The sequence below is a fragment of the Aspergillus nomiae genome (assembly GCF_001204775.2).
Source record: "Aspergillus nomiae NRRL 13137 chromosome Unknown contig00092, whole genome shotgun sequence".
NCBI lineage: Eukaryota > Fungi > Ascomycota > Eurotiomycetes > Eurotiales > Aspergillaceae > Aspergillus > Aspergillus nomiae.
In genome coordinates, this window is record NW_015378147.1 from 70,255 (window position 1) to 88,931 (window position 18,677).

The 18,677-nt window shown below is 48.2% G+C and overlaps 5 protein-coding genes across 5 annotated transcripts; 3 read left to right on the top strand and 2 right to left on the bottom strand.

Annotated features, from left to right (window-relative positions):
• Positions 1-1,045: 1,045 nt before the first annotated feature.
• ANOM_005303 (Zn(II)2Cys6 transcription factor domain-containing protein) lies at positions 1,046-4,402 on the top strand (the record flags this gene model as incomplete). Its single annotated transcript, XM_015550560.1, has 5 exons — positions 1,046-1,602; positions 1,652-1,947; positions 2,019-2,692; positions 2,983-3,093; positions 3,161-4,402. 5 exons carry the CDS (start codon positions 1,046-1,048, stop codon positions 4,400-4,402), a joined length of 2,880 nt encoding a protein of 959 aa, XP_015408035.1.
• A 1,516-nt stretch (positions 4,403-5,918) lies between these two features.
• ANOM_005304 (PLAC8 family protein) lies at positions 5,919-6,532 on the top strand (the record flags this gene model as incomplete). Its single annotated transcript, XM_015550561.1, has 3 exons — positions 5,919-6,066; positions 6,142-6,239; positions 6,305-6,532. The coding sequence occupies 3 exons, from the start codon at positions 5,919-5,921 to the stop codon at positions 6,530-6,532; spliced, it is 474 nt and encodes a 157-aa protein (XP_015408034.1).
• A 154-nt stretch (positions 6,533-6,686) lies between these two features.
• On the bottom strand, positions 6,687-9,943 carry ANOM_005305 (uncharacterized protein; the record flags this gene model as incomplete). The annotated part of the gene is made up of 4 exons (XM_015550562.1): positions 6,687-7,070; positions 7,120-9,302; positions 9,358-9,613; positions 9,662-9,943. 4 exons carry the CDS (start codon positions 9,941-9,943, stop codon positions 6,687-6,689), a joined length of 3,105 nt encoding a protein of 1,034 aa, XP_015408033.1.
• Positions 9,944-10,656: 713 nt separating this feature from the next.
• ANOM_005306 (Zn(II)2Cys6 transcription factor) lies at positions 10,657-12,709 on the bottom strand (the record flags this gene model as incomplete). The annotated part of the gene is made up of 2 exons (XM_015550563.1): positions 10,657-11,982; positions 12,065-12,709. 2 exons carry the CDS (start codon positions 12,707-12,709, stop codon positions 10,657-10,659), a joined length of 1,971 nt encoding a protein of 656 aa, XP_015408032.1.
• Positions 12,710-13,034: 325 nt separating this feature from the next.
• Positions 13,035-17,052, top strand: ANOM_005307 (NACHT and WD40 domain protein; the record flags this gene model as incomplete). The annotated part of the gene is made up of 3 exons (XM_015550564.1): positions 13,035-13,607; positions 13,675-15,585; positions 15,634-17,052. 3 exons carry the CDS (start codon positions 13,035-13,037, stop codon positions 17,050-17,052), a joined length of 3,903 nt encoding a protein of 1,300 aa, XP_015408031.1.
• Between the last annotated feature and the right edge of the window lie 1,625 nt (positions 17,053-18,677).

Genomic DNA, 18,677 nt, shown 5'->3' on the forward strand with positions numbered 1-18,677 from the left:
TTTAGCTAGTGTTCTAAATATATTACCGACAGAAATGCCTATTCAAGTACGCAGTAGGTAATCGATACTACCTGATAGTTAAGGGGCTGAAGGAATTCAGGGTTTACTACAGAGTATTCAGCGACAAGATCATAGTTCTAGAAGGGTATCCAGGAGTTGTCTTTGCTTTTAGTCTTCTGTTAAGGTGGAATCCCCTTATGCTTGGTCTTCCGGTCGCTCTACTTTAGAACGTAGCCAACTTCTAAGATGTCCTAGGTCCTTTGCAGAGGTATCATGGGTGTTAGGAAACACGGAATAAGGACCGACATAGTTTAGTAACTCTAATTTGCGGAGAGGCGCAACAGCTTGTCTCAGAGGTTCTGAGCCTATTAATAGAGGAAACCTTGATAGGGATATACGGATATATATTTAGAGCCGAGCTTCCGCCGAATCCTGAAGTGATCAGGCTCAATTAACGTAGTCTCTGTTAGCTGGGGACTTACCATTAAGATCACTTTGAACACAAATACTAAGTGATAGCAGTAGTATATTAACTCTAATTGTAGGAATGTTGACTGACATGCAACGCGCCTGGCACGTGTCCCCGATTCCGACTCCGGTTCCGATTCCGACTCTCCGACGACCCTCAACGACAACTGCGATCGCTTTTCCTTCCTCGACAAGTTTCATCCTTGTTCAATATGAATCGACGGCAATCTTCAAGGCGTCATGCATGCCTTCGATGTATTGAGTTGAAAGTCAAATGTTCTATACAGGACAATGATAAAGAATGTCAACGGTGCTCTCGATTGGGGCGTCTTTGTGCTTTCCCGAGTACTTTGCCAAACAATCCAGGCAGAAAAAGCCGGATTGATGAGCTTCAAGACCAGATCAATGAGCTCCGCAATCAGCTAGCGCAAAGGGGAAGTAGATCTTTTGCTATGTAGGAGCATTCAGCGTTGTCTGACTGAAGCCACAGGACGAGAGGGCTTGTGGACAAGGCATGTCCGGGGATGAGCCAGTGCCACAGACTCTACGCCAATATAGTTCGTCGATTGAACACACAATGTCCATCACTCCGCGCCTTGACTTGGGTGAGCCCGGCGACTTGTTGACTATTGGCATCCTTACCTTGGCTCAGTGTAATCGACTGTTGGATAAGTTTCGCACGGTCAAAATGCCACAGTTTCCGTTTGTCATAATATCAGACTCAATGAATGCGATCAGTCTCCGCCGAGAATACCCTTTCTTGTTCATGACTATTATGACTGTCAGTACGGAGGACACACCGGCCTTACAAAAGAAATTGGGCCATGAGGTCAAGCGAACTATCAGTACTCGTATCATTATGAATAACGAACGGAACATAGATCTCCTGTTAGGTCTTCTTGTCTATACAGCGTGGTACCACTATCACTGGGAGTCAATGCTGCCGCACATGTATCTGTTCCTTCAACTAACCGTCATAATGGTTGCTGACCTTGGGCTCGACCGGGAGCCGAATTTCACCATGCGGAACATTGCAGCCAGCTTAGGAAGGCCTCCCACAGCGCATCAGCTGAGTACGAGCCATTCGGCCGCTGGCAAGAGGGCTCTGCTGGGAACCTTCTATTTGTGCTCGGTGTAAGGACTTACCCTATTGTTTACTCGAACCCACTGACATTGCAACAAGGTCGTCGCTTTTTCGACAGCAGTTGTTCATGAAACATACCAATTGGATTAATCAATGCTGCGATGACTTGATGAAGAATCCTGAATTTCTATCTGATCAACTTCTGAAAAGATATATAGACGTACGAGTGCTGGCTCAAAAGAGCGCAGAAGTATTCAATGGCAATCTTCACAGCCCCACACATTTACCCTCAAATGGAGAGGGAAGATTACAGGCTGGAATCCAGAAACTTGACAACGAATTTGGTTTATTTCTAGGTATGAAATATGAGGATAGAGAGCAAAGAAGCAACACCTGTGAGTTACCTGGTTGCACAATATTATTCAACCGCAGTGGGTTTTGTTGTGTCTTACTAACCGCAGGTAAGCAAAAGGCGCTTATGTATTTGAACTAAAAGTCAAACCAGTTCTCGTTCTTGGGCAAATAGTCTACCACAGGAATGACACGTTCCTTCTCGATGAAATGGACCAGCTTGACGACCTCATTTCATCGGCAGAGAGCTTCATTGCCTCCTTCCTTGAGGCCGAACCAGAAATTGCGATCCACCTCCCTCTATCCTTCTACACCTATCTCTGGTATGCGTTGTTAGTACTTTCAAAGGTCCTTTTGTTGTCCGACCTCGAGTGGGAAATGACAACTGGGTTGGGGCGAAGAATTCATGGAGTCGCGCTGGCGGCTATCGCAAAACATGGAGAGCTCTCACGTGGTAACGATGTCTGGGCGAATAGCAAGAGGGTCATAGGAAGCATGATATCATGGCTGGAAAAGCATCAAGACCTGCGAAGGACGGAGCAGAGGGTGCCAAAATGTCCGATCTCAACGATGCACCACTCTACGGTTGTTAACGAGAATACAAACTACCCTTCGGCTTCTTCTGGTTCAGATTCGAACGAACCAGGAAGACAATTAGCCTTCCTGACACAGCACCCTGATCGAGTGGTGACTGATGTTAGATTTGATCAAATCGCCTCAGGCGGTGTGGGTGATGGGGTGGATGACTACTGGGATGCAATACTATGGCAGCAAATGCTAGAAGGACCAGTATTCCCAGGGCTGCCTTCTCCCCTGCATATATCTAACTGGGAGTGCTCCCATGGTTAAGGGTTCGAGAGCCTCTCCCGAAGGACATGGTAGAAATTATGTCTATCTCTTTTCCCGTGGTTCTTGCCATGGGGCATCCCTCAGCCAAGACCAATTAGACCGGGAGAAATGCTGACTGAGCCCCTGAATGAGGCGACAAGAATTTCTCCGAAGTATTGGCGACGATTCTCAGCCACGACAGCTATTTCCCTTTTCAACCCTATTTATCGATAAATATCCTCTTATCCAAGAGGTACTTGGTCACATATACCATGTCTCTCCACGCGATTGCCAATGGCTCTCGTAGATCACATCGGAAATCTCGTCTTGGATGTGGTAATTGTAAACGCCGCAGGATCAAAGTAGGTACACTCTCAGTAATTATTATCTAAATATTATGTCCGCGGACTGACGGTTTATGCTACAAAGTGTGATGAGGTGAGGCCAGCCTGCAATGGCTGTCTGCGCCACTCAGTTGTGTGCGACTATCAGCTCGAGGAAGCGAATTCCAACGCCAATTCACAGCCGGTAGTAAAGGCATCTAAGGTGGCAGCTAAGCGTCATACCTTCATTTCGTCGTATCAATCCAACTTCAAGCCACCAAAGCGTGCACATAGAACTCGCAAGTCCTTGGTAACGCAACTGCTCCAAATTTCCTCATCTGAGCGAATCCTTCCAGCATTGCCATGCCGACCATTTGAGTTTAGCATCGTCGATATGGAGCTGTTCCATAACTTCGTAAGTCCAACGGACTATGGCGCTTCAGATTATCAAAGTGCAACGAGAATTTACCACTCTCAACTTACCCGCCTTGGGTTCTCTTTCCCGTACGTGCTACGCCTCCTGCTTGCTTGTTCGGGCTTTCAGTTGGCACGGCGTCCAGAAATCATGCAGCAGCAGCAGTCTGCCATACAGGGACATAATTACAATGTGGTAGCCGAGCGCCACTATAACATTGCAATTCGAGAAGTAGCAGTTGCTGTGCCACGGCTAAATAAAGAGAATTGCCATGCAATCTACACCGCTGCTGTGCACATCTTCATCGGCTCACTCGCCATGGGGCCGCGACCAGGCGAGTACATGGCATTCCGAGATGATGGCCAACCTGGCTTCCTATCCTTATTCATTGGTGTCAGGACAGTATTGGAGATAAGCAGCAAGCTGTTTTCACCAGATGTAGTTTTAAAGGGTGATGAAGGAGAATTGGGTTCCGAGTCAGAATCGAACGCAGAGACAACAGGCTTCGTCAGAAGTTCAACTCTCGCTTCCGAATATGGCTACTGGATGGCCCAGTTGCGACATCTTATAGAATCCGAACTTGGTACACCGGATCCGCGTTATCCAGTTTATTTTACGGTATTCGAACGACTTGACCAGTGCTACGATGCTATCTATAGCCCCAGTTCGCCCATAACAACTGCGCTTCTATGGCCATGCGTCTTCGGGTGGCTCTACAGACTACCGGATGTTTTCATGTTTGGACTTCAGCAGAGGGACCAGCCGGCATTGGTCATATTTTCATATTTCGTTCTCTTGTTGAATGAGCTCACCTGGAATTGGTTCCTTCAAGATTGGCCTAGACATATCCTCACTGGCATTCACCGTAACCTCGACGTCTACCACCAACAATACCTGCAATGGCCTATAGACTGCGTGACAGCCAAAGTCTAGAACGCTTTGGCCCTGTGAACAGTTTGTGTCAAACATGCATGAGCGATAAAGCTTCTGATATATGGAAAAGTCAACTGGTCGCTCGCAATATGCCCTGTTTAGACTTTGTGCGCACATTCTACGATCACCAGAGTACTGGGATTGCCTATGTTGCTGATTATCAGTGCAATTGTTAAACACATCTGCCTCTTCAAGGGCCATGCACGCTCCAAAATGCGAGATACCATGCATTTATTTACCACTAATAGGGAAGCATGATGCTGATACGCCAAACAGCCTTATCACTCCATCGGAAGTGCCTACAGGAGCAATAACACCTAGCGCGCGCGTGTGTGACTATAGGAGTCGAGCCCTACGCCTATGTACACAATGGGGGCTTTCCCCTGCCCCAGTGACCTGCAGATCCCACCACCTTTCTAATCGGAACAACACCTATGACGATCGAGACTCGGATGATACAGCTGGGGCCCTGGCCCAGGAATGCTAGGGCTGCTGCGAAGCAAGGGCCTTCGTTCGATCCACCACTGGACGTCTTTCGGAGTCAGAATCACATTATCTTAGAGTATACTCCTCCAGGGAGCTCTGACTATCTTAGAAGCTGTAACTAAATTAGACTCCAAGTCAATCTGGGTTTAGTCTTTCTATATTAACAATATGAAAATTCTTGAAATACATGATAGAATGTTGAGAATAGTATTCAGATTGAATGGCACCTGTAGTACCCTTTCTAGAACTCCATATCCATGTTGCCACCTCGTAACCAACCACTAGTAGAAACATGGACTTCTGTTTGTAGCTTAAGGGCCCGGGCACATCCTCAATCAGTGGTCCCGGAGAAGCCTGAAAATCTTCCAGTTCACCCCTGTCCGAAACTACACTTCCCTCGGAGTAAGATAAGACCGATACGAGAACGTACGAGTGATTTAACCTCGCCACGACACGCCTAAATGGTATCTACTATCCACACAACGTGCTGGATTGAACTATGCCACTGTAGATCCTCATGGTGTAGTGCCTTGTTCTATGGATATTAAGGTACTACGTAGTATAAACATTAGGGCTCCCTGAATAGGATCCACATGGGGTCAACAACTATTTAACTTTCTGCTCGTTCATTGGCCAGAGACCCATAATTTCTACGATACGAACGCGGACTTCCTTTTTGGGCAAGTGGGTACCATAGCCTTAAGGAACTTTTCCACGAGGTAAAACGGAGGACTATGATCCCAAACAGGAGGGAAGTGGATGAATAGAGATTTCAATCCCTTCTATTCCTAGCTATTTAACCCTCATGGTACCCGGCTCCAATAAACAGGACATCCACAGGCTTTTCTCTTCTTCTGGAAACCAAGAACCTCGACTTATATATGGAATCCGACCTTCTACACTCCTTGCTGCTTCCGTGAAGAATATCAAACTTCAGCCACCACACTCCTTACCAGAAATTCATAATCAGTCCATCACACTCACTCGTTTATCCCTAATATCCCTATCCCGCCGCATGATCTCTTTGAAAATGGCCCAAGCAACAGACAAAATCTACCGCTCCTGGCCTCATGGCCCGCCGACATACACGCAAGCCAACCCAGGCCAAGCCCGCGATATCACACAGAACAGCGGCTGGAACTATTCTCTCTTCGACTGCTGTGACCCGGGTTCACTGTGTAAGGCTGACATCACAGCCCTTTCTTGAAACAGAACATCATACAACTAACATATGCAACCTTGGTGCGCTTCAGGCCTGATGAGCTGGTGTCTCCCGTGTTTGACATTCGGGAAAACACAAGCTAGGAGCCAGGATGCTAGCTTGAATAGCTTTAGTTACTGTAATGCAGATGTAAGTTTCTCTAATATATTAACCAGGAAGAAAGAGAGAGAACAGCTGCTGATGAGCACTTAAAGTGCACCATTTTCACTGGTCTCGCTTTCATTTACTCCCACTGGATCATCCAGACGATCAGACGTGGTGAGATGCGTGAACGCTTTGGTATTAAGGGTAGCTGTTGTGGGGATTGCTGTGTGACGTTTTGTTGTTCGTGCTGCGCTCTCATCCAGGAGGAGAAGGAGGCGGAGCTGCGGACGAGAGCGGAGTTGCGGTATCAGATGACGCCGGGGATGGAGTATAAATGAGCTTTGGTGATGCTGGGAGATGGGATAGGACTTGGACTGGGTTCGTTTCGCTCGCTACTGGACTTTCTTTTTATATAGCATTTCCTTTGTCTTTTCTTTTGTTTACCAATTTGTTGCTTTAATTGTATTTCCTCTGGATAGTTACAAAAAGTGGTCATAGTGCCCACTGGTCAAGCCATGTCTGCACCAAACTAGAATCAATGGGACCGAGGGCTCGGAATGTAGAGCTCATTTCACTCGCATTGTCCGTTACAAAGTGGGAAGAGTTGCCATGACCATCTTCGCGCGCTAGTCGCTCGTAGAAGCTTAGAAGCTTGTACGCTGGTTTATCCTCAAGGTTGACATTATCCTTGCCAAGTGACTCAACCCAACTTTGTAGACTCACAGGGTTTGCACCGATGCTGCTCTGAACCGTTGGTAAAAGTGTAGCCCAGGTTGATCTATTTGGGTTGACTAGATTTATGACCCTTGCAGGACTACTGTGCTCATTCTCGTTGCCACCTTGGATGATTTCTAGGACGATTTGGGCTAGTGTATCCTGCAGCGGTTAGTGAATGCAGGCCAAAGGTAGAGGAGGGGGTACGTACAACAGGTATCCAGTCCACCGGCATACCCAAAGTCTCAGGTAGAAAGCCCATTGATCTTGAAGTAAAAACTAGAGCAGGAAACCACTCATCTCGATTCCAGCAGCCCCCAGACTTTGTCGTGGGTCCTGCAATCTGTCCGACTCGCAGAATAGTTACCGGAACACCTGAACGGGAGGACGCAGCCAAACAGACATTTTCAGCTACGTACTTCGATTGACCATAGCCCTGTAATGGAGGCTGAACTGTATCCGGTACAATATCCTCCGGGATCTTCCTCCTTGATGGGTCCCAGCTGGATGCAGTAGCAATTGAGGATACGAGATACATATGCACTCTTTTTCGGCTGTATATGCTTAGGTCCAGTAGGTTCCGCATGCCACGTATGTGGTCCTGCTCAAAGGAGTAAACAGATAAATTGAAGTCCACCTTCCAGGCATTGTGCATGATGGCGTCAGTTGTATTCAGGAGCTCGTTGTATTTGCTCATCGATAACCCTAGACTTTTTTCCCCTAGGTCTGCCGTGAGGAACTCTGCTTTGGGAGATAGTAAAGCTTTCACGTTTAGGTGCCTGTCGTGGAATGAAGATCTCTGTCTTTCGAAGGCATCGGAAGATCTGTTCAGGCAGTGAACCTTCTTAATCGAAGGGTCCGATAACAGTGCGTCCAAAAGATAGCTCCCGAATGAGCCGGTAGATCCTGTGAGTATGACATTGGACCGTGGGGACACCTGTACTGTTTTGTCCTCCACGCTTGGAAGTGAATTGGTGTATTTGTCGATGAGATGTTTCAACGCCGCTTGCACGTCCCCAACTTCATCCACTAATCCGTCACTACTGATGTCCCCTTTCATGACGTCCGAGAGATACGAGGCCAGACCCTTGATAGTGGAATATCTGTAAATTATCTGAGGATCAATCCGTATCCCTTCTGATCCCATGCCGATGCCCCGTGTTATCTTCCGAGCCATGCGAATGACCTGCAGAGAGTCTAATCCAGCAGTAAAGAAGTCTGTGTCGTCTGCGAGTTCGAGATGCTCGGAAACACAAGAGATGACACGTCGTACAAAGCCCTCCATGTCGTCTCCCAGAAGGGCATCACTTGAACTTCGCCCTGGGCTTGAATTGTCGTCACTCCCCAGCGCCAATATATCAGATTCATATTCTTTGCAGACCAATGAACGTCTCAATGTCCCTTTGGCATTGAGCTGGAACGGTTTCTCACGGTTCGCAATTCCAACTCTATCCTTCTCGATATAAGCATAACTCGGCCCCAACTTATTCGCTGCTTCAACACTATCCCAGATCTTGTTGATGAAATCACCACCCTGGTCCTGGCCATCTAGCTTGTCCCAGTCCGGCTCCACTAGAAGCACGCATTCAGCCATCCCGTGACCAGCAATAATAGCCTTGTGCACGAGGTCATGACGTTCGACTACCCCTTCCATCTCAATCGGGTTCACCTTCTCTCCATTGCCAAGGACAATCACATCGTCTGTTCGTCTTTCGAAATGCCACAGCCCATCTTTCGTGGGATGCCTCGAGAAAAGATCCTTTGTCCTCCATTCTAGAAGATCAGGGAACACATGAAAGATACCATGAAGTAGGCGGCTATCCGGTGACCGGCGAACAACCATCTCGAATAATCCTTCATCATGTGGCTCCATATGTATATCAGGGTAGAAGGGCCATTCGAAATACTTCCAATCTCGGGGTGATGTCTTCGATTTGGTAGGTGGGATATGTCCCAACTCCGTTGACCCGATGAGAGGGATAAGCTTGCAATATTTACTGATTGTATCACCAGCCTCGGTGGAGAGTGGCCCCCCAGCAAAAAACATATATTCAATCTTTGAAACCGTCTGAAGCCCCTGTGCTGAAGTGCTTATATCTTGTAGGATGGACGGTGGAAGAACAGCGGCTCGTGGACGGAGTGTCGATAGTGCATCGAGCACAGAATCGACGTCAGGCTTGGAGGAGTAATGAATTATCTGTTGGCCGTGGAAGATTGCATCTAGGACCAGAGTAAATCCGATTAGATGAAAGAGCGGGCTCATTTGGAACATCGGCTCTCCGCGTTGTAGGCAATTCCACCATCCACACGTCGAGTCCTCGGGTGTACCAGGTGGTGCGCCCCTGTCCATAAAGGAAAAATATCCATGAGTCAATGGGATGGGCTTCGGCTGTCCTGAGCTTCAGTTAATACTTTTAAGATATACACAATGGAGTGGTTATATGCCTACCAGTTGTCCCAGAGGAGTGCAAGATCACAAAAGTTTCATTTTCAGCTTCTCGGTATGTTTTGTGGTACGGGTAATGTGCAACGCTACTATTCAAGAGCTCATCAAGGGACGGAAATTGCCAGACTTGTAATTCCGGTATGACGGCTTGCGCTTGTGCTGACTGAGATTGACCACCCCATAGAAGACATTTACACCCAACGGCACGAAAGAGATGCGCATTTGCTTCCGCCGAGTTCCGTGTGGATGGGAGAAATGTCTATATCTGTCACTATGGCATGCCCTTGATTATTGGCGGGTTACTAACCTTATAGCCCGCTTTTGCAAGAGCAAGAGCACATATCATGTAGCGGATATCACTTGGCCCCATATACGCAATCGTCGTTGTGTCGCATTTCTTGGCGACTGTGTTCTTGAACCACCACGCAGCATGGTCCACTGATTGGGCTAATTGCCGTTTGGATAGGGATATCCATTGATCTGGGATGTTATTATCTCTTAGGATCTGGCCGAAGGTGCCATCAGGGTCGGCTTCGGCGTTGTTGTCCACAAGGTGAGGAAGTAGGCGACTCCCAACAGCGGTGGCCATCTTGACTGTGTTGGGGAAGTAAGTCTGTCCAGATAGTTTCTGAAATATAATACATATATATAACTAGCTAAGAACTTTGTCATTCCTACCGTACTCGGAGTCTAGTTGGTAGCCTGGCATGAAGAAATTGATAACTCGACATTACTTGGCCATAGCCTCGCCGTGTTAGGAAATAGGCCCATCACTTCTTGACAGAAGAATCAGGATATTGCCGAATCAGACCGAGTCCAATGTATTGGGCTGCCTGGTTTACTCCGAAACCTTCATTTCGGTCCCTGTTTAGGTTCAGATATTGTACCTGTGCAAGTCTCGGGTAGAGCCAGAACAAGTTGGACTACCACACGAGCCAGGCATGTGGCTTACGAGACTAGAGAATAATTGGTGAGAGGAAAGGTCAATGGTTGGGTTCAATTATTACCTTCCTGGCTGGCCTTCCGTCGAATGATGATTCATAGCGTCATGCGTCGTAGCCAAGGTTCAAACGCGACTGGGGGCAATTGTGTCCCTAATTGCGAATGCTTGAATGGCGGATATACAATTGATAAATCACCCAATTCACATTGAGAAAATACCCGAGGTCGTTGGGCATATTCGTAAGCATTTGATGCGACCAGTAGAGCTTTCGTAAGGTGCCGCACTTCTACAACCCTGATGTTGCGGCCAGCAAGTGGGGAAAGCCTACCACGTTTGTACAAGGCACGTTAACGGCTACCTTATAAGAAGTCCCATCCTATTTCCCTAGGCAGTGGTGAAGACAAAGCTGCAATGTCCCTCGTCACGGTAGCATCGGTTGAGGATGAGCCGTCCGAAGAGCCCGAGCTGATTGCCTGCGCATCCCAGCCTTCTATGCATTGATAGCAATTGGCCTTTCCCATGATGCGTCCACCTACCTCAATTAGCTCTTCTCTAAGTGAAACCACGCGTGGGTAAAGTGATCGTTGTTCGGTATGTTGCAAAACGGTTGGTGCTTGTAAAGTCACAAGACAGCTGGCAGATCGGTTTTCGTATATAGAGACCACGGAAGAAAAGTCTGTCATAATTCGGGCCAAGGCCATGGCATGATTCCAGCCGCTGGAGAAGCTCTGAAGAATCGCTATACAGCTTTGTATCTCTTGCTTGGCTGAAAACACTGTGCTCGCTGCATGACCAAAGCAGTATAGAAGGACAAGGCATGCAGGGACGCATCGGGTTAACGTTATGTAGTTAAGCGGCAGTTGCCCCAGTTCCAGCAATATATGGCTGTAATGAATATACTTCTGAACGACATTCAAGAGGTGCTCATGAGACCCTGGACGTGGTGGTTGATTGAATGGTGTCGGATAATAGATCAGCATCAGTAGTTGATAGTAACGTGCGTTAAGCCACGCCATGGTGTCATGGATCCTAACATTACTTGGTTCTGGACGAGAAATGAGGCATCCATCACTGTACCAGTTATCCACTGCGTAATGTAGATCGCTAACAATAGCGGTGCGATCGGAAGGAGACAAGGACCGCACATCTGCCCGAGGACGTAGAAAGATCGCATCCATAATATTGCTCTCGAGACGACGTAGCTGGATGACATGGCGCGTTACCAGCAACATACTCGAAATCTCTGCTCGCTGCGCCGAGGCAAACTCAGTAACCGTCACGGCTGGCAGTGGGACATGAATGTCCGGCACAAACAGCCCGGGAGGCTGTCCAACGGAGGACGCGACCATGCGATCCAATACATAAACGCTCCAAAACAGTCGATGTGACTGCTCCTCTGATGGCAACGCATGGTCTGCGCACGTTGTGCGCTGTGAAGTCAGACCCTGTGCCATGGCTTGCCGCGTCAGGATTCCAACAACCATCCACGGAGAAGGGCCGTCGGGATCAAAAAGTGAATACAACGTCAGTAATAGAAGAATTTGAACTGAATCCATGCCCTCATTCTCTATGCAATATTGAAGAATGACTGAATACGGTAGTTTAACCTCTTTCCCAGTCAGTGGACTAATCTTTCCTGATCGCTCAAGAGTCGTCCGCCCAATAGCGTGGATGAGGTAGAGTATCTGGCCAGTCTCGTTAGTTGAGTTTGTCTACTCATCTGCCGTATTCCTTGGGATAATGACATTTTCATGGAATGCAACTCACCATTGAGTCAGCATTATTCTCTATCAACATCACATTCGCATTCGCACTCTGCACTTGCATAATTCGCGCTTTATCGACGAAAGGATATGCCCGATGAACGTGGTGAAAGTAAGCATCAAGACATGCCAGCGACCGTGGTCTTTGGCTGTCTGTCCCCTCCCAACGCGTCACCGAAGTCCCCTTTTTCTGTTCTGTATTGTCGTGCGCATTGTCAAGGGGCGGGCTTGCCTTCTGAACTTGGCCATTAGATTGAGCACGCACCAGGTTTCCTGGGGAGTTCATTCCCCCTTCACCCTTGTCACCAACTTGTGACCCTTCCTGAGATATTGAAGTCATGTTCCGTTCCTCGGCCGCTCCAGGTATGTTGTCTTCAATGTATTGCGTGAGCCATTGTATTCGCGCATGAAGAACCTCTGGTGACGACGCAGCTATTCGATCTGACGTGAAATACGAGCATTTCCGTCCAGCGTCCGTACACGATCTGCAGGAAGGTAGGGTTTTGCTACATTTCTTCTTGTACTGGCGGCAGCGGTTGCAGGCTGGAGGCGGACACGCAGACGGCCACCGAGGCTCCGGCTGCCTCTCAGCCCCATTGCGGTCGGGACTGGGTTGACTTAGTCGATAGCGCTGGGTGTGGTATTTCATTGTTGGAGGATCCTCTGCAGGTCTCAGTAATTAACTATTGCAGATAGCAAATGCAGTCGCTGGGATCGGCTCCATATTCGCGACCGTTCTCAATATTCAATGACTTGCGGGGGTCGAGATTGCAACATTTGCGCAGAGAACCACGTCAACCAGGCTAAAAGTGGATGGAGCTGCGGACGGACGTGACATCCAAAGTGCTTTCTGGAGTCCAGACCCTCACTTATCCGTATGCGGTTAGTCGACTCTTCAGCTATACGAAGACCACATAGAGTAGAAGAGGTTAAGAATCAGGCACCACGCATGTTTTGACCCCGCACCCTTGCGAATGTCCCCAATCTCACAACAAAACCTCTCAGCCGCATCGAATATCCTCCACAACCCTGTCTCCAGCAAAGTTGACGTAGGACTTCCTAACAGCATGCGTCTCAAAACATGGGGAAAGGATTTGAAGTCCCGTCTCAGAACCAAAACGACGTCTTTGGCTTCAGTATCACCTCCAATCGCAATCCGTCAGCATAGTGGAAACCAGGCCCAGGAACCTCCCCACCCTCAAGATTTATGGCAATCTGCGTATGATCAGCTAGGCCGGAAGGAACAACAGGCTTTGTCAACATCTGAACTAATCCCTGCCCAAATACGAAGCAATCAGAACGGACATTCCCCAACAGAGGCTATAATTGAGGGTGTCATTCAGAAGACTAAACAACAATATGAAGAATGCCAAAATGGGGCCTTGAAAATCCGGAGATCCACGGGGGAGGATATCAATCTTCGAGAACTGTCACGCAACATAATTGATGCGGCGTTATCCTTCAAGGATATTATCAGTGCGGTGGTAGCCTACGATCCGACTCAATACGCAGCAAGTGCTTGGGCTGTTGTCTCACTTGGTTTGACTGTAAGCTGTTGAGAGCTCTGGAGTATTAGCCAGCAAAACCTAATCAGAAGAGGATCCAAACATATAGATGACTAAAAACCGCTTTGACCTGCGCGATACCTTATTTGACTCTGCAGAGTATCTGGCAAATGTTCTTGCCCGGTGTGCCTATATTGAGAAAGGCATCTACCGCAACGATGCATGGAAAAATGCCGAAATAGCACGCGCTATCATTGGAGTTTATAAAGCCATCCTCCACTATGCGGCAGAGGTGTCAACTGCTCAACAGCCCAGTATGGGAAGGTGGATACAGGACACTGTTACCGGATTCACCAAGCAACGCCTCCTCGACCTCCAATCCTCGGTCAAAGAAGAAGAGCATTATCTGCATCAATGGGTTCAGATGGATCAGCACTTGCGCCATAATGAACAAGCGGAGCTTCTTATCAGCCAATGTGACAAGATGATAGAGTCTGTTCAAGGGCTCATCCAGCGTTTCAGCCTACCCATTGCAGAAGGCGCGTTTTATGATTCCTATGACAGTCAGCATGAAGACAAATGTCTTCCAGAGACCCGAACTGAGATTCGTCGCCAGATTACAGATTGGGTTGCGTCGCCCGACGGGAAATGCATATTTTGGCTAAATGGCATGGCAGGGACTGGGAAGTCAACCATTGCCCGCACCGTTGCACAGTCCTTTAAAGAGAAGGGGCTACTGGGCGCAAGTTTCTTCTTTAAGAAGGGCGAAGCAGAACGTGGCAATGCGAAAAGATTAATATCAACGGTCGCAAAACAATTGATCACCAGCACGCGTCAGTTAGTGCCAGGCATCATGGCCGCGATTCAAAACGATCCACATATTTCCTCGAAATCCCTTAACGAACAGTTCCACAAGCTTCTCCTTGAGCCACTAGTCAATCTAAGGTTAGATGAGCCTACGTCTACAGTGATTGTGATTGACGCTTTAGATGAGTGCGAGGAAGAGGATATAAGACTCCTTTTAGATCTCCTACCACAGGTAGATCAATCCAAATCTCTACGCGTACGGATCTTCTTGACAAGCAGACCTGAGCTTCCAATCCGGCTTGGTTTTCAGCAAGTTCTAGAACATCAGGACTTGGTGCTTCATGAGCTTCCCACTCCAGTGATTGAACGTGACATAAGGCTATTTCTCCAAGATCGACTAGGTAAAATACAGAAGGAGCATTCATTGCCCCCTGGTTGGCCGGGTGAGGATACTATGGAGATTCTACTATCTCGATCGCTTCCTCTGTTTAGCTTCGCAGCTACAATGTGTCGCTTCATTGGAGAGAAATATCAGATACCCGAGGACCGTCTTGACGCAGTTCTCAATGATTCGGCATCTACATCTGGCTCGCAGATGGAAAGAATATATCTGCCGATCCTGAACAAACTGCACAGGGAGATGGAGACGACCAACTTTGCACAGGAGATACAGGAAGTACTGGGAGTCATCATTCTGTTGGCAGCCCCCCTTTCCGTTCAAGCTCTCGCAGGGTTCATTAATATCCCTGAAAGGAGAGTTCGCTCTCGTTTAGCCGCGTTTCACTCTGTACTTAGAGTGCCTAGCAACGGTGAAGCCCCAGTCCGCACGCTGCATTTATCCTTCCAGGAATTCCTTCTCAACACAAATAGTATTTTCCATGTCAACGAGAAGGAATCACACAAGAAGATAGCATTATATTGCCTTTCCACTATGAACTCTAGCCTCAAACAGAACATCTGCGGTCTGCCAAGCTATGGAACTCAGCGAGCAGATATCGACCGTCACATTATTAACAAGTCCCTTCCAGCAGAGTTGCAATATTCCTGCCGCTACTGGGCATACCATATCAAGCAGGGCGAGGACCAGGTACATGAAACAGAAGTTCTTCTATTTCTAAAACGACACTTTCTTCACTGGTTGGAGGCCATGAGTTTGATGGGGGTAATGTCGGAGGTGGTCAATATAATAAACACACTACGGCCAACAGCACAAGTACGTCTACATAATTTGTTACGGGGCATAGCTAATTGAAGAATATAGACCGACCAGCGTTCTGAGCTTTCATTATTCTTGCATGATGCCAAGCTGTTTGTACTGAAAAGTATTTATATCTCCAACGACTTTCCACTCCAGTTATATTGCTCGGGGCTTGCCTTCTGGCCGACGTATAGTATTATTCACAAGGCTTTTCAAGAAAGCCAAAGATGGGTATATATCTTACCACAGCTTGAGAGTTCAACGAGCGCAGACCGACAAAACATGAAGGGCCATTCTGACACGGTTCAACCTGAGTCCTTCCCACTAAATGGTCAGATCACCTCCGCATCCAAGGATAATCCCGTTAAAACCTTGGACCATTCCAATTCTATTGTGTCGGTGACATTTTCGCCAGACGGAGAGATGGTCGCATCTGGCTCTAAGGATAATATTATCAAGCTCTGGGATCCCAAAACCGTTGAACAGCTGCACATCTTAGACGGCCATTTTGACTCGGTTGTGTCAGTAGTATTTTCACATGACAGTCAGATACTCGCCTCTGGCTCGTATGATCATACTGTTAAGCTCTGGGATATCAAGAGCTGTCAACAGCTGCGCACTCTCCACGGTCATTCCGACTCAGTTGTGTCTGTCGCCTTCTCACCCGATAGCCAGATCATTGCCTCAGGCTCCGATGATAGTACCATCAGGCTGTGGGACGCCAGGACTGGTCAGCAGCTACGTACATTAAAGGGCCACTCCGACTGGGTTCAATCAGTGGCATTCTCACCAGATGGTCAGATAGTGGTCTCCGGTTCCTATGATAATACCATTAAGCTCTGGGAGACCAAGACGGGTCAGCAGCTGCGCACTCTTGAAGGTCATTCTAGCCTAGTTGCCTCGGCTGTCTTCTCGCCAAATGGCTACATGATCGCCTCCGGCTCCTACGATAACACGATCAAACTGTGGGATACCAAAACTGGCCAGCATCTCCGGACCCTAGAGGGCCATTCCGGACTAGTCCGGTCGGTCGCCTTCTTGTCAGATAGTCGTATAGTTGTCTCTGGCTCCTATGATAGCACTATTAAACTCTGGGACACTGAAACCGGTGAGGAAATGCGGACCATACAGGGCCATTCTGGCCCGGTTCGGGCAGTAGCGCTTTCACCGGATAGCCAAACAATTGCCTCTGGTTCTTATGACAATACTATCAAGCTTTGGGACGCCCAAACCGGTCAACAGCTGCGCACGCTGGAGGGCAATTCAAGCCCGGTTGTCTTCGCAGAGGATGTTCAGCTGGTCCAGTCAAATTCCCTGCTATCTGTGGAGGATGGCTGGGTAACCTTTGCAGGTGAGAAGGTATTGTGGCTACCCTTCGATCATCAGCAATTTTCCTCTTCCGTCGCCAAAGAAAATACACTTGCCCTAGCGTATCCAGATGGACGAGTGTGTTCCATGGAGTTTCGTGCACCTGCCGTGTAGCTGTGTGCCCCTCATCTTGGTTTGTTATCTTTCATACCGTAGATATCGATATATGCCAACACTGGCCATCCGTTGACCTTTACAAGTTATTGAGGCCGAGAAAACGCCCAGTGAAGCGAGGATAGGAAGGACTGTTTCATGACGCGTCGGTAGGGTTATCGCGACAAAGGGTCTGTTGAAAGAGGGAAGGAAGGTTGTTTTCATCGCCACTAAGTGAACCGGAGATATTTGTGGTCAGTCGTGCCCAACGTTGTTGGCGCTCAGGTGCACAAGGCGGAGGCGATCAATGAATCAGTCAATCGAAATTCTACTTACCTGATGAACCATTGTTTTCTCCGTTTTTTCTACCAGTAGTCGGCTCCGGGCCCTGGTTCGGCGCTGCGTCGCGTATCTGGCTCAGTAGATCTGTTCGTAGACAAACCTGGCAATGTAGCATATCGCGTGCGGCTGTGAGGCAACGAAGTTCCAATTAGCTATCTTTCCTTGTAGTCCCATGATTCGCGCGATGCGACCGAGTAAGAACCTTGCTCAGGTCGGTGTACAGTGGATAGCGCAGGAAGACATATCTCAAGATCTAGGATCCTTTGTAGCAGTGACACCAATCTGGTTCAGCTACCAAATCTTATCTTATCCTCCCCCTGGTTCGCGTGCTTGGCATGGGCTGTCAGGGTGGATCGGGCCGTCCCGAAACCATAGATGTGGGTCAGTAACAATCTCCTTCGAGGAAGGTCGAGGCATGGAACCATGAGAGTGGCGCGATCAGTGAGCGAGTCATCATTGAGGACTATGGGCTTAACTCGTTGGCACTAGAGACATGGTGGGAGATCCTATATCCCAATTTCGTTCGAACGGTAGGCCGGCGAGAACGTCCGTATTGTGAAAGTAATAGACCTTCAAGAAGGTCGGAAACCTCTCAAAAACATCAAAACTGAAGGGTGCATGTCTGTGGCTATGAGTCCGCTAAGTAGAGAAATGGGATTTCACAATGTACCCGCATGGCATGGGATGAGTCCTGTTAGCCAATACGAGTAACGTAGTAGCTCAGTTTGCCCCAATCCATACCTATTTCCAATGGTGTCAGACTATATCGCCGGAGTGGCTCCCAGGGTCAATACACTGAGGCTGGGACTAAGAGTTGTGAGGGCCGCTTGCGACAAGCTGTGAAGCTTCCAGACGATCGGGGCTTGTTGAGCGTACCTACAGGAGGAATGAACAGAACTGCCAGATCGCTTCAACCATGACCAAGAAGCCCGTGTGCTTGAAGTCGACATAAGCGAAACTAGTACGCATACGTCCTGAACCAGCGTGTGCGTCTGGGGGGTAATGAGGCAGACACCCCGTTGTCGATGCATTGGGAGACGGTGAAAATACCAATACAAACCACCTCTGTATGGTGTCAGTATAGGAAATGAAAGGGAAGGAGCGCAGCGACGGCCCTCAAGGTAGCAGTTGCCCTACATGCGCCTTTAATAGCTACACGTCCACGAATCACAGCAATCGAAGCACGTACCACCAGAAGCCCTAACTGTAGATATGAATATAAATGAGGTGCAATGTAATAGCCTCAGGAATGCAGGCATAGAGTTGGCGGGGCACTCATGGTTTAGTATTTGGTACCGAAGGCA